The sequence below is a fragment of the Colobus angolensis genome, unplaced genomic scaffold (genome assembly GCF_000951035.1).
Source record: "Colobus angolensis palliatus isolate OR3802 unplaced genomic scaffold, Cang.pa_1.0 Scaffold306, whole genome shotgun sequence".
NCBI lineage: Eukaryota > Metazoa > Chordata > Mammalia > Primates > Cercopithecidae > Colobus > Colobus angolensis.
In genome coordinates, this window is record NW_012116333.1 from 3,321,819 (window position 1) to 3,336,354 (window position 14,536).

At 40.4% G+C, this 14,536-nt stretch overlaps 1 protein-coding gene across 8 annotated transcripts in view; it reads right to left on the reverse strand.

Annotated features, from left to right (window-relative positions):
• Window positions 1–14,536, reverse strand: part of PARG (poly (ADP-ribose) glycohydrolase) — a 146,180-nt gene that overhangs the window by 105,038 nt on the left and 26,606 nt on the right. For all 8 annotated transcript variants that reach the window (XR_001002707.1, XM_011950376.1, XM_011950379.1 and 5 more), the window contains 2 exons: window positions 6,823–6,945; window positions 6,612–6,695 (listed from right to left, as the gene is read on the reverse strand). Coding sequence is in view for 7 of the 8 variants with exons in the window: in XM_011950376.1 (XP_011805766.1) it covers window positions 6,612–6,695; window positions 6,823–6,945 (207 nt within the window). In the remaining variant the exon portion in view is untranslated. The remainder of the gene's footprint in view (window positions 1–6,611; window positions 6,696–6,822; window positions 6,946–14,536) is intronic.

The window sequence follows — 14,536 nt, forward strand, 5'->3', positions numbered from 1 at the left end:
ATCACATACCCTCTGCTTGCTCAAATCAATCACGACCCTTTCATGCGAAATCTTTAGTGTTGTGAGCCCTTAAAAGGGACATAAATTGTGCACTCAGAGAGCTCGGATTTTAAGGCAGTAGCTTGCCTATGCTCCCAGCTGAACAAAGCCCTTCCTTCTACAACTTGGTGTCTGAGAGGTTTTGTCTGCGGCTCGTCCTGCTGTATTTCTTGGTTCCCTGACCAGGAAGTGAAGTAACTGATGGATGGATGGCGGAGGCAGCCCCTTAGGCGGCTTACGCCTGCCCTGTGGAGTATCCTGGTGGTGGACTCCGGCTAGTCTGAATGAGGCGATCCAAAGAGCGCTCCCGGGTAGGCAATTGCCCCGGTGGAATGCTTCGCCAGAGCAGCGTGTAGCAGGCCCCTGTGGAGGATTAACACAGTGTCTGAACACCGGGAAGGAACTGGCACTTCGAGTCTGGACATCTGAAACTTGGTAAGGCTAGTCTTTGGAACTTGCCCACTCCATCTGAGTGGAAACGTGGCCTGGTCTGATCACCCACGGTGTGCCTGTATTGGAACTTTTGTTCTGGTTTTGACTTGACTTGAATTGCTGGATACTTTGATTTTGGTTTTGACTTGGCTTAGATTTCTTGGTACTTGGATTTTGGATTTGTGGTATTCTGATTTTGGTTTGGTATAAACAATAAAAGTGTGTGTGTGTGCCCTCTTTATCTGTTCTTTGTTTTGTGGTGAGTGTGTGTTGTGAGTGTGGTATTTTGTCTTGAGACAACATGGGTCAGGCGCAAAATAAGCCCACCCCACTAGGAACTATGTTGAAAAATTTTAAGAAAGAAAAAAAACGGGAGGAGGCAGAATTTATATAAAAAGAATGTTATACGGTAAATTCTTGTCCTGAAATAAATTAACTGGTTATTAAAAAAAAAAAAAAGTTTGTAGTAAGTCAAAAAGTTGAGACATGTCAAAAGATTGTGAAAGTCGTGAAAAAAGGTTATAAAAAAGTTTATGCAAAAAATGTCATATAATTTAAAAGTAATAAGGCCTCCTGAGTAGTTATGTACAAGGTATATTAAAAAAGTAAAATACACCTTTAATAAAAAGATTATAAGGAGGCATAAGAATGTGGATTTTTATCTACATTAAAAGGTTAAAAAACTGTTTTTAAAAGTTTAAGCAAGTTTTAAAACATTAATTGTAAAGAAAATTCTGTGTGCAAAAACATTAGCTAAAGTTAAAAAGGTATCATCCAGTTTTTTCTGTGAACTAGACATTAAAGTAAAAATGCAACAGGCTTTTCTTAAAACATCAACCCGCTCTTTAACAAAAATTATAAAAGGTTAAAAAGAGTCTATAAAATCTTACCTTATGGTCAAACATGAAAAATTGGATAAATACATCTACAAGGTTTTATTAAAATTAATAACACACTAATATAAAGGTAAAATTTAGCTTATCTGGTATAAAAATCATACAAAAAGCATTATTAAATATAAAACGGTATTTAGCTTTTTTTGGTCTAAAACTAGTAAAAATAGGTGCTAAAGGAAACATTCATTTTACTAGAAGATCATAAAAGTTAAAGACTTAAAACAAACTTTGGCAATTAAGACAGCATACCAAGATGCAAATGCCTGGTTGAAATGGATCAAATATTCCATCTGCACATTAAACAAAAGCAATTGGTATGCTTGTGCACATGGCAGGCCAGAGGCCCTGTCCCTCTTCCACTAAGGTGGTCCTCCAGTCGACCAGGCGTGGGCTGCATGGTAGCTCTTTTCCAGGATTCTACAGCCTGGAGTAATAAGTCATGCCAAGCTCTCTCTGCTATATCCCAAAGTCCCTGCAGGTCAGCCCCCGAGGGCCATCCAGCTTCTCCCAACACTAAGTCCACTTCGTGTCTCTCATGGCAGGGAGCAAACTTAGCATTACTTGGAGACCTGAAGGGATGCAGTGAGCTTAAGAATTTTCAAGAGCTTATCAGTCAGCCCATGTTCATCCCTGAGCGGATGTGTGGTGATATTGTGGTGGACCTTTACTGGGCACTCTGCCAAATAATTAGAGTGGCATTTGTGCTTTAGTTCATTTGGCTATCCCTTTCACCCTGGCATTTCATCAACAAGAGAAAAAATAATAATAATAATACATTGTAAAGTTGAGAAGAAGCCCCTTATAGATCTTTCAACTCTCACATCTATTTAAATGCAACTGCAGCCCCGCAAGAAATACCAGATCAATTTAAAGCTTGAAATCAAATAGTTACAGGATTTAAGTCAACATTTTGGTAAATGACAGTCAATAAAAATGTAGATTAGATAAACTACATCTATTACAACCAACAATGAGTTTTTCATGAGTTAAAAAGAAAAACTCATGTCGGCCGCAGCCCTGAGGCTACCTGACCTGGCAAAACTCTTTACACTCTATGTGTGTGTATGGGGGGGGGGAAATGGCAGTTGGAGTTTTAACCCAGACTGTAGGGCCCTGGCCAAGGCCAGTGGCCTATCTCTCAAAACAACTAGATGGGGTTTCCAAAGGCTGGCCCCCATGTCCAAGGGCCCTGGCAGCAACAGCCCCGTCAGCACAAGAAGCAGATAAGCTAACTCTTAGGCAAAACCTAAAGTCCCCCCATGCTGTGGTAATTTTAATAAATACCAAAGGACACTATTAGCTAATAAATGCCAGACTAACTAGATACCAAAGCTTGCTCTGTAAAAATCCCCGCATAATCATCGAAGTTTGCAACACCCTAAACCCCGCCACCTTGCTCCTGGTATCAGAGAGCCCAGTTAAACATAATTGTGTAAAAGTATTGGACTCAGTTTATTCTAGTGGGCTCAACCTCCGAGACCATCGTTAAATATCCAGTAGACTGGGAGCTGTACATGGATGGGAGCAGCTTCGCCAAGCCCTGCAAAGTGACTCTGAAAAAGATGATAAGCCCTGCTCTAGTCACACCCGGAAGCTGAACGGTCCACACACGGCCGAAACACAAGGAAACTCATCGCGGGACTCATTTTCCTTAAAATTTGGACTTGTACAGTAAGGACTTCAACTGACCTTCCTCAGACTGAGGGCTGTTCCCAGTATACAGACATCAAGTTACTGAGGTAGGACACAAGACTGCTACAGTCCTATTATTTTATGGTTATTATAAGTGTACCAGGACTCTAAAAGAAACTTGTTTACATAATGACACCCAGTACAAAGAATATAATCCACAAAGTGACCAGCCCGATGTGTGCTATGACCCCTCTGAACCTCTCATAATCACAGTTTTTAAAATAAAATTAAGGAGTGGTCCTTTTCTAAGTGACACAGGTAAAGTAATAGCTTAAAAAAAAGAAAGGGGGGGTCCCCAAAAATGTAAGCTTAAAATTTGATGCCCGGCCGGGTGTGGTGGCTCACACCTGTAATCCTAGCACTTTGGGAGGCAGAGGCGGGCAGATCACAAGGTCAGGAGATCGAGACCACAGTGAAACCCCATCTCTACTAAAAATACAAAAAACTAGCTGGGCGAGGTGGTGGGTGCCTGTAGTCCCAGCTACTCGGGAGGCTGAGGCAGGAGAATGGCGTGAATCCGCAAGGCGGAGCTTGCAGTGAGCCGAGATCATACCACTGCACTCCAGCCTGGGGGACAGAGCGAGACTCCGTCTCAAAAAAAAAAAAAAAATTGACACCTGTGCCACTATGAATAATAAGCAGCATGGGATGGGATGCAGTTCTCTAGATTGGGAAAGAAAAGTTATACAGCAGAAAATAAGTATATCTGTCAAGAATTGTATTTATGTAAAATGTGTCAATACTGGTCTTGTGTTATTTGGGCTACTTGAAAAAAAATTAAAAAGATCCTGTTTGGCTCCAAAAAGGAAAAGTCAGCCCCTCCTGCATGAGTGGGAGCTACAACCCTTTGGAATTGGTAATCACAAACCCCTCAGACCCAAAATGGAAAAAAAAAAAAAAATACATAACATTAGACATTAATGAAAAAGGACTAGATCCTAGCGTAAGCATCCTAATAAAAGGAGAGGTTCAAAGAGACTCTCCAGAACCAGTATTTCAGACTTTCTACGATGAATAAAATGTGCCAGTATCTGAGATTCCAGGAAAAACTAAGAATTTGTTTTTGCAATTAGCCGAACATGTAGCCCAGTCTCTAAAAGTCACTTCATGTTATGTTTGTGGAGGAAGTCTAACAGGACATCAATGGCCATGGGACGTCCAAGAATTAGTTCCTATGGACCCAGCTCCTGATGAATTCCCGGCCCAAAAGAACCACCCTGACAATTTTGGGGTTCTAAAAGTCTCAATTATTAGACAGTATTGCATAGCTAGAGAAGAAAAAGAATTCACTCATCCTGCAGGGCAGCTTAGTTGTCTTGGGAGAAAGCTGTATAATAGTGCCGCAAAAACAGTTACATGGTGGAGTTCCAATTATGCAAAAAGAAATCCATTCAGTAAATTTCCAAGGTTGCAGACTGTCTGGGCCCACCCAGAATTCCACCAGGACTAGACTGCCCCCACCAGGTTATACTGGATAGGTAGACATAGAGCTTACACTAAGCTGCCTGACCAGTGGACAGGTGGTTGCGTTATTGGCACTATTAAACCATCTTTCTTCTTACTGCCCATAAAAACAGGTGAACTTCTGGACTTCCCAGTCTATGCCTCCCGTGAAAAACGAAGCATAGCCATAAATAATTAAAAATATGATGAATAGCCCCTGAAAAAATCATACAATACTATGGACCCGCCACTCAGGCACAAGATGGCTCATGGGGATATCGGACCCCTATCTACATGCTCAACTGAATTATATGGTTACAAGCTGTTTCAGAAATTACTACTAATAAAACTGGCCAAGACTTGACTATTATGGCCCAGCAAAAAAAAAAAAAAAAAAAAAAAAAAAAAAAAAAACTCAGATAAAAAATGCTATCTATCAAAATAGATTGGCTCTCGACTACTTGCTAGCAACTAAAAAAGGGTCTATAAGAAATGTAACCTTACTAATTATGTCTACACATAGATAACCAAAGGCAAGTAGTTAAAGACATAGTTTAACATATGACAAAACTGGCACATGTACCTGTGCAAGTGTGGCACGGACTTAATCTGAGAGCCATGCTTAAAAATTAGTTCCCAGCACTAAGAGAATTTAAAACTCATAATAAAAGTTATAATAATAATAAAAACCTGCCTACTGCTCCTTTGTTTGCTACCTCTACTTCTTCAAATGATAAAAAAGCTTCATTGCTACCTTAGTTCAACAAAATGCTTCAGCACAAGTGTACTATATGAATCACTATCAATCTATTGCACAAAAAGACATGAGTAGCAAAAATAAGAGTGAGAACTCCCTCTAATAAAAAGTGTTAGTCTCAAAAGGGGGGAAATGAAGAAAGAGACAGACCCTCTCATATTGTTTTATGTTGTTTTATATTCAGTACCTGTTTTAAGAAAAAACAATGAAGTAAAACCAAAGACAGGCAGCCCGGCACCAGGCCCGGAACCAGGCCTGGGTCTGTCTGGCCTAAACCCAGTAGTTAAAAATCAACTCATGACTTACAAACCAATGTTCCTGACATTGTGCAGAAGAACACTGTGAAACTCCCTGCCCTGTTCTGTTTCTCTCTGACCACCGGTGCATGCAGCCCCATCACATACCCTCTGCTTGCTCAAATCAATCACGACCCTTTCATGCGAAATCTTTAGTGTTGTGAGCCCTTAAAAGGGACATAAATTGTGCACTCGGAGAGCTCGGATTTTAAGGCAGTAGCTTGCCTATGCTCCCAGCTAAATAAAGCCCTTCCTTCTACAACTTGGTGTCTGAGAGGTTCTGTCTGTGGCTCACCCTGCTACACAACTCTCAGTAGAAAATATTAAGAAATCTGAGAAACTATACACAACAAATTAAGTCTCTGAAAGAAAATAAAACCCATTTTCATGGACGTATAAAAAATTCTATCACTGTCTATATTTATAAAAACATTAAAATTTTCATGGCTATAGTGCCCCCCAATATAAATATATATATACATATATACACACACATTCATATTTTAGATATTAGAAAAACAATCTAATGGTTACCCTTGCAGTCTTAAATGAAATATAAATACATCAAAAATAAATTATTGCCAAAATATAAGATTAATAAATTATTAAACTGCTAGGAGCTACATTAAGAGCAATAAAACCCAGAATGCTTAACGTATACTTTAATCATTAGGAAACTCAGCTTCCCTTTGGGCAAATATTGCTGAAGTCATAATTCTTTCCTGATTTACTTTTAAAGGTATTTCAGAAACACGATAATTTTAAAACAAAAAATAAAAGAGAAGCTTGGACTGAAGGAAATTGGATGGGGAATCAAGAAACAGAGGTATTATTCTTGGTTCTCCAAATTATTCTGTGTGGCTCCAGGCAAGTCATTTGCAACTCTCAGTTCTTCTCATTTCCTAGTAGAATGTCTCTAAGGAGCCTTCCTTAGTGCCAGGAAGCAAGCACTTTGCATCTAAAGAATGTTGCTACCTGAGTCTATTAAGACCAAAAAGTCTTTGAAAGAGGAGAGGCAGGGCCCATAAAGAGGCAAGAATGGTAAAAACAATATACCTTCAAGTTTTGGGGTCGTGTAAATTTGTTGAGAAGTGCAGTCTGAATGAGCTCCCACCGGCTCCCCGCAGTTCGCTCACCATTCTTTTGGAAAAAAGAAAAACATATGAGGAAGTTATTCTAAGTTCTTTTGCATCACAGAATCAAAGGTCAAACAAGCAAGTACCAAACCATTTTTCAGAGACTAAAAGAATCTCAGTTTTGTTCTTACCTCATCTTCTACTGGGTACAAATTTTGTTCTGAACAAGGCATTTTAACATGCTTGTTATCCCACGAATCTTTATAATGTGTTGGAAAAGGTTTAGGAACTTCTCCTGCTCGCAAAAGATCTACCTGAAATTGAGGGTAAACAAAATTGTCAGTGCATAAAAACTAAATTTATCTTCTATAAAATAATCCAAAGTAACCAAAGCAAATGCTGTAAAATAAAGACCAGCTCCCAGGCAAGAAATCACCAAAGAACCCTTCAGCTCTTCCCATTCCTCACCTCTATTTAATCAGGTTCCAAGTCACCAGACACAGTACATATTCTAGCTCCATACCCCCTAGGAATCCTTCCTTGCCTCAGCTTTTACTAAGTGCTTCCTATCCTTCTGCCTAACTCCAGCTGTTGCTAGACACATCCAGCCCCCATAAAACCCTTACCCTCACTTTGGAATAACATTATCTTTCTAAGGAACTCCCAGGCTTCTAATGCTATAATGCCTATACTCTGATTATGTCATCCCGATTTTCATATACTTTCTTATCAAAACACTATTCACTCCAAATAAGTCTTAAACAACACTTAAAATTCCTTAAACATAGCAAATTCATTTTCATATCTACATCCCTGTATACCTACAACTGTGGACTCTCTTTTTAATATCACTACTACCAATTGCCACCTCCCCCACTGTATCTGGTTAAATCTCTATTGTCACCTTTACAACTCTGCCAAATTTTCATTACCTTTATGAAGTCTTTAGAAACTTCAAAGTAGGCAGCTATTTATCTTGTTTTGTTAGATTATCATCATGCTAGAGCACACTTGTTTTCTTTCCCTCATTAGATCCCAAACTTCCTGAAAATAACCATATTAACTTTGTATTCTGAATACGTAAGCTAGAATCTGGCATGTATAAATGTGGTATGCACATACATGCAAATATATATGCACACACATATGCTACTATAGTAACTATTAAGTAAAAGTTTGAGGAAGTGTTACAGTAGGTAGCCAGTCAGACATGAGCAGGGCAGGACAGGGCCCTTACCACCACCGGGAATGTCAGACAACCTTCAAGTGATGCACAGGCAGCCTTGAAACTGCTTCTCTAAAATAACTGGACACAGCTGGTGCCAGGGAAAGTCACCCAATAGATAGAAAAATCTGAAATTGGTGATCAGCAGCTTCCTGTTAAGATCTTAGGAGTTGGGCAAGTCAGCCCCAGCACGTGGGTGTACTAGGAAGCAAAATGGCAAAGTTTAACTGGTATATACCTTATAAGAACATTCGACTGGTAAGGGAAGAATACCTCAAGCGAGCATGTGTACAACTCCAGTAATCACACTGCGCATGCAGACAGCCCATCTCAAGGGAAGAATCAGGGGAGAAGGGGACATAACCCCCTGGAAGCATGCCAACATATAAAACCTCAAGTCAAAGGTCAAACTATGTACTTGATCTCTCAAGTCGCCTGCTTGGCCCTTTTCCAAGTGTATTTACTTTCTTTCATTCCTGCTCTAAAGCTTTTTAATGAACTTTCACTCCTGCTCTAAAACTTGCCTTAGTTTCTCATTCTGCCTTATGCCCCTCAGTCAAATCCTTTCTTCTGAGGAGCTAGTATTAGCATTGCTGCAGACCCATACAGATTTGCCACTGGTAAGAGAAAGAGATTATGGTTTAAAGTTTAACATTATGCCTATTCTGGATATTATATATAAAAGAAATCATATAATATGTGGCCTTTTGTGTCTGGCCTTTTTCGCTTAGCATAATGTTTTCAAGAGTAATCCATGTGGTAGTATGTATGAGTACTTCACTGCAGAGTATAATCACATAAATAAATATATAATTTCACTTGTAATGAATATGAGGAACATTGTGTTATGAGACCAGCTCAGATTTAGTTTATCTGGTAAACTTAGGTAAGGCTTCCTTGAGGAATGGTAACTGAGCTTAACTCTAAAGGCTAAAAAATTAACAAGGAAAAAGGTGAAACAAAAATAAAATTCTAAGCCCCCCAACCAACTGAATGGACCCCTCCCTCAGTCAAGGGCATTCTAAAGCAAACCCAAAACACTAGTTCAGGCCATGATGGGAACAGGTGGTTGGACATGCTTCATTATACCTTCCTCCCTTTGAAATTTAGACATGACTGACCAGCATTAACATTAAAACAGGTGCCTTAAGACTGACAAGGCAGACTCTTTATAGCAATTAAGATACCAACATGACAGATACCAGGCCGTGAAAGAAACAGAAATACTTTACTCCAAAATATATATTCCTTTGAAATATTTTGAAATAGCCCTGCTAAACTGTCTCTTACGGGGAAAATCTACATTTTGTAGAGCAAGGGTCCCAAACCCCCCGGAATGCAGACAGGTATGGACTAGCAGTTTATTGCCTGTTAGGAACCAGGACACATAGGAGGCGAGTGAGGCTGACCTCTGCCTCCTGTCAGGTCAGTGGCAACACCAGATTCTCATAAGGGCAAGAAGCCTATTATGAACTGCACATGTGAGGGATCTAAGCTGCACACTCCTTATGAGACTCTAACTAATGCCTGATGATCTAAGGTGCAATAGTTTCATTCTGAAACCATCCCCCAACCCATGGAAAAATGGTCTTCCATAAAACTGGTCCTGGTGCCAAAAAGTTGGGGACTGCTGCTGTAGAGAATCCCCTTCCCTTTCCAGGTTTTCCCTGATCCAGTCCAGGAGAGAAGTAATGAAGTGTCTGATAAGAGCTCTGAAGCCTGTTATCTACAAGCATCATCTGCACGATAAAACCTTGGTCTTTAGAAACCCTTCTTAACCCAGACATTCCTTTCTATTGATTCCAGGTCTTTCGATAACAACTCTCTTAACCAACTGCCAAGCAGAGAATCTATGACCTGGAAGCCCCTTTCGAATTGTCCTGCCTGCTGGACCAAATCAATATGCATCTTACATGTATTGAGTGATGTCTTATACCTCTCTCATACATATAAAACCAATCTGTAGCCTGACTACCTTGGGCACACATACTCAGGATCTCCTGGGGCTATGTCACAGGCCATAGGTCACTCATATTTGGCTTAGAATAAATTTCTTTAAATATTTTACAGAGTTTGACTCTATTCATCAACATTCCTTAAAAAGGGAACAACTATGGAAAGAAGACTGTCAAATAGGCAGCTTCATAAAAACATCTGCTGAGACAGAGCAGGGAGCTCTCTTATGGGCCTGCTGGGGTGCCCTCAAGCAAGGAAATAAAAGAAAATCTCAAGTCCTTTTGTTAGGAATAACGCTCAAAATCCTAAGGAAATTGAACACTCAAATAAAGGATTCTTAGCAAAGCAATTTTACTTCTGCGCAGGAGTGCCTCCTTGGCCAGTTGCCATGAGAGCACACCTGAACAAAGGGGCGCAAGAGCCTTTACTCCTGACGCAAGTCCTGCCTCTGTATCCTTTCCCTATTGGCTGGGGTTGGGTCGTACAATCTAAACTAATCCCGGTTGGCTAAACATTTGATTTTTTTTAGATAGGTGGGCATGTGAAAGAAAGTGGAGAGGAAAGGGGAAGGCATGTCTGTAATGAGCTAGAAAGTTAGTTCTCTTTCCAAATAAGGAAAGGAATGTGAGCTGGTATTGATAATGCCTGGTACTATGGCATGCCTGGGCATCTAACAAAGGCAAAAAGGAAAAAAGGAGAAAAAGAAAAAAAAGGGAGGGGGGTACTATGAATTAAAGAATAAACGATTGATCAGGTTATTTGAAGAGAAACCTCATCATATCCCAAACCTTCAAGGGAAATTCCAAGCACCTAGCTAGACTTGAGAAGTAAACGAGCCACCAGATAAGCAAGGAGGTAATAACAGCTTAAACCAATAGCCTCTCATGGAAGTCAGAGCCACAAGATGTGTTGCTCCCTATAGAAAATAAAGATAACATCTTGACAAAGGTCTCTGAGTTCTTTTTCAGAAACTCAGACTCCGCCAAATGGAAAATGCTAACCACCATTACATAAGAGGGAACTGAAGACTGAACTCTGACTGACGTTCTTTTTTCTAAATTTCTTCCTGAGGGGCCTGCAGACAGTGACACGCACATGCCAAACCTTAACATTCTTTTCTGCTGATCCCAAGTTTCTAGACAAAGCCTTTGATCGCAAATCAAAGAATCTCTGAATTCTGCCACCCCACCTCAAGATATCCTGCCTTTTGGGACTAAACCAATGTATAACCCCCACATATTGATGTATGATTTTGCCAGTAACTTCTGCTTTCCTAGAATATATCTCTACCTTAAAAAAATCTTGCTTGTAAGCCATTGGGGAGGTCAAGTTTTAAGCAATAGCTGTCCTATTGTACTTGCTCGGTGCCCTGCAAACACCCTTATTTCTCTTGCTACAGATGTCAGTGTCGGTGTTTGGCTTTACTGCACTGGAGTGTACCCAGGTTCAGTTTAGTAACACTGCAACTTAAGAAAAATAAACTGGGCCGGTGGCTCACGCCTGTAATCCCAGCACTTTGGGAGGCCGCGGGCAGATAACGAGGTCAAGAGAGCGAGACCATCCTGGCCAACATGGAGAAACCCTGTCTCTACTAAAAATACAAAAATTAGCTGGGAATGGTGGCGCGCGTCAGTAGTCCCATCTACTCGGGAGGCTGAGGCAGGTGAATCACTTGAACCCGGGAGGCGGAGGTTGCAGTGAGCGGAGATCAAGCCACTGCACTGCACTCCAGCCTGGTGACAGAGCGAGAATCCTTCTCAAAAAAAAAAAAAAGAAAAAGAAACCTGTGAGCTATCTATATAGGTGATCATTAAAACCACAAGGGTAGGTGAGACGAACCAGAGAGAGAGAGAAGAAAAAAGGACCTATGAAAAAGGCTTGAGGAACTCCAACAACACTTACTGGTCACACACAGAAGAACAGCCTAAAAGGAAAATAAGAATTGGCTAAGGAGGAAGAAAGAAATTTAGGATTATATTGTGTAATGGAGCCAAAGGATGAGTATATTCCAAAGAGAAAAGAAATGTCTATAGAGTCAAATGTGGCCAGGCACAGTTGTTCACGTCTGCAATCTCAACACTTTGGGAGGTTGAGGCTAGAGGATCACTTGAGGCCTGGAGTTCCAAATCAGCCTGGGCCAACATAGCTACAAATTTAGAAAATTAGCAGGTATGGTGGCACGTGCCTGTAACCCCAGCTACTCAGGAGGCTGAGGTGGGAAGATTGCTTGAACCTAAGAGTTGGAGGCTGCAGTGAGCCAAGATCACACAACTGCTACTGCAATCCAGCCTGGGTGACAGAGTGAGATCCTGTCTCTTTAAAAAAAAAAGAAGACCAGGAACAGTGGCTCACACTTGTAATCCCAGCACATTGGGAGGCCCAGGCAGGTGATCACCTGATCTCAGGAGTTTAAGACCAGCCTAGCCAACGTGGCGAAACCCCGTCTCTATTAAAAATACAAACATCAGCCGAGCTTGGTGGTATGCACCTGTAGTCCCACCTACTTGTGAGGCTGAGGTAGGAGGATCGCTTGAACCCGGGAGGCAGAGGTTTCAGTGAGCCAAGATCGCACCACTGCACTCCAGCAGCCTGGGTGACAAAGCAGGACTCCATCTCAAAAAAAAAAAAAAAGTCAACTGTGACAGAATCAGCAGTTATGCTGAAAGTATTTTCACCCTCATAAGAACGTCCTAAAGGTGATTTGTAAGGATGTTCCATATCATCTGATAAAACAGCATAGGTACCAGTTGAGCTTCACACAAAGGGGAACATACAGGTAATATGCTTTGTGTGTGGCTCTGTGTGTGTTTGTGTGCATGCACACATGCATGTGTTTGTTGGAAATTGACCACTAAGTGAAATTTCAGATTGCCTTACCTTTCTAAAGCTAAATGTTGGCTTTATTTTATTTTATTTTTAAGAAACAGGGTCTTACTCTGTCATCCAGGCTAAACTGCAAGGCTCAAGTAATTGTCTCGCCTTAGCCTCATGAGTAGCTAGGATTACAGGCCTGTGCCACCATGCCTGGCTAATTTTTTAACTTTTTGTACAGATGGGCTCTCCCTATGTTGCCCAGGCTAGTCTTGAACTCCTGGCCTCAAGCAATCCTCCTGCCTTGGTGTCCTAAAGCACTGGGATTACAGGTGTGAGCTATCGTGCCCAACTGTCATTTTACTATTTCAAATTCTGTAACTATTAACATCTGAAATCTTAATAACTAAACACTGCTATTAAGTAACTGTTAATTACATTTATATCTTATTATCATATTCAGGAATAAGAATCTAGAAGAAAATACAACAAATTGTTAAACTCTCAGAATAGGACTGAGAGATGGGTTTTCTGAGTTACATGCTTTCATATAATAGTTGCATATTTTTTACAATAATCTTGCATTACTGTTGTAATAAAATAGAAGATTTTAAAAACCCGAGGGTCACTGGGTACCTAAGAAAGAAACGTTAACTATAGAGATTAAATAATGATGGCACAGGATGGCTGGGGTTTTCTTTGTGGGAGGGTGGGAGAGAGGAGGAGGAGAAAAAGCTAAAAATATCACTTAATCTCCCTCTGTCAATCTTTTCTCCAGTTCCTCACCTTTAACATTATCTCAGTAATCCAGACTAAGAACCTTAATTTTACATGCATTATCAACAACTCCTTTTTATCCCCCATATTTAAGAATTCACCATATTCTATCAATTTTACCTCAAAACAATGCAGCCTTCTATTTTCTTTCTTATCCCCAGGATTATTATCTCAGTAATTTTCAAGCTTTTTAAAACAGCAGAATCCTTTTTTTCCCCTAAGAAATTTGACATAAAGTCAGTTAAAGTCACACCAAAGCTATTTTTAGAAATACAGTTTTTGGTCGAGCGCGGTGACTCACACCTGTAATCCCAGCACTTTGGGAGGCCGAGGTGGGCAGATCACCTGAGGTTGGGAGTTCCAAATCAGCCTGACCAACATGGAGAAACCCCGTCTCTACTAAAAATACAAAATTAGCCAGCCGTGGTGGTGCATGCCTGTAATCCCAGCTACTTGGGAGGGTGAGGCAGGAGAATTGTTTGAACCCGGGAGGTGAAGGTTGCCGTGAGCCAAGAGCAAAAAACTCCGTCAAAAAAAAAAGAAATACAGTTTTTACAGTAACTTTTACTTACTCTAATATCAATAAGTGATGATAAGATAGTTTTAAATACAAAGTTAGAAATTAGGAGTTAGGGATGAGAGTTAAAGCTTACATCAATCTACTATTCAGTTTACATTTATCTCTCTCACACTTCATCTGATTCACGCACCTATATGGTTGCAAAAGGAACATTTTACATACTGTTTATTTTGATATTAAGCTAACTCTTCAGATAAACGTAGCAAGGGAACCTTGGCTCTATGGTCTACACAAAAATGGGTTATCTTGGCAAAAACAGTTGGCTCAAATGTGGAATTAAGCATCTTCAAATTTGATTGTGTAGTTCTTTTTTAACAAGTTTTTCATTGTTAAAAATATAATTTAGAAATGAAATTTGCATCAAACTTCAAAAGAACCCCTGAAGCAGCTCTATGTAGCACAATTCGGTACATACTGTTACCTTACTTATCTCTTATCTGGGCTCTTACATTACCTCTCCCGGCTCCCAGTGTATCCTCACTTGTTTTCCTTACATGCAGCTGTCTGATTAATCTTGCTACAGCACAAATACTGTCTGCACAGACATGACTTAAGT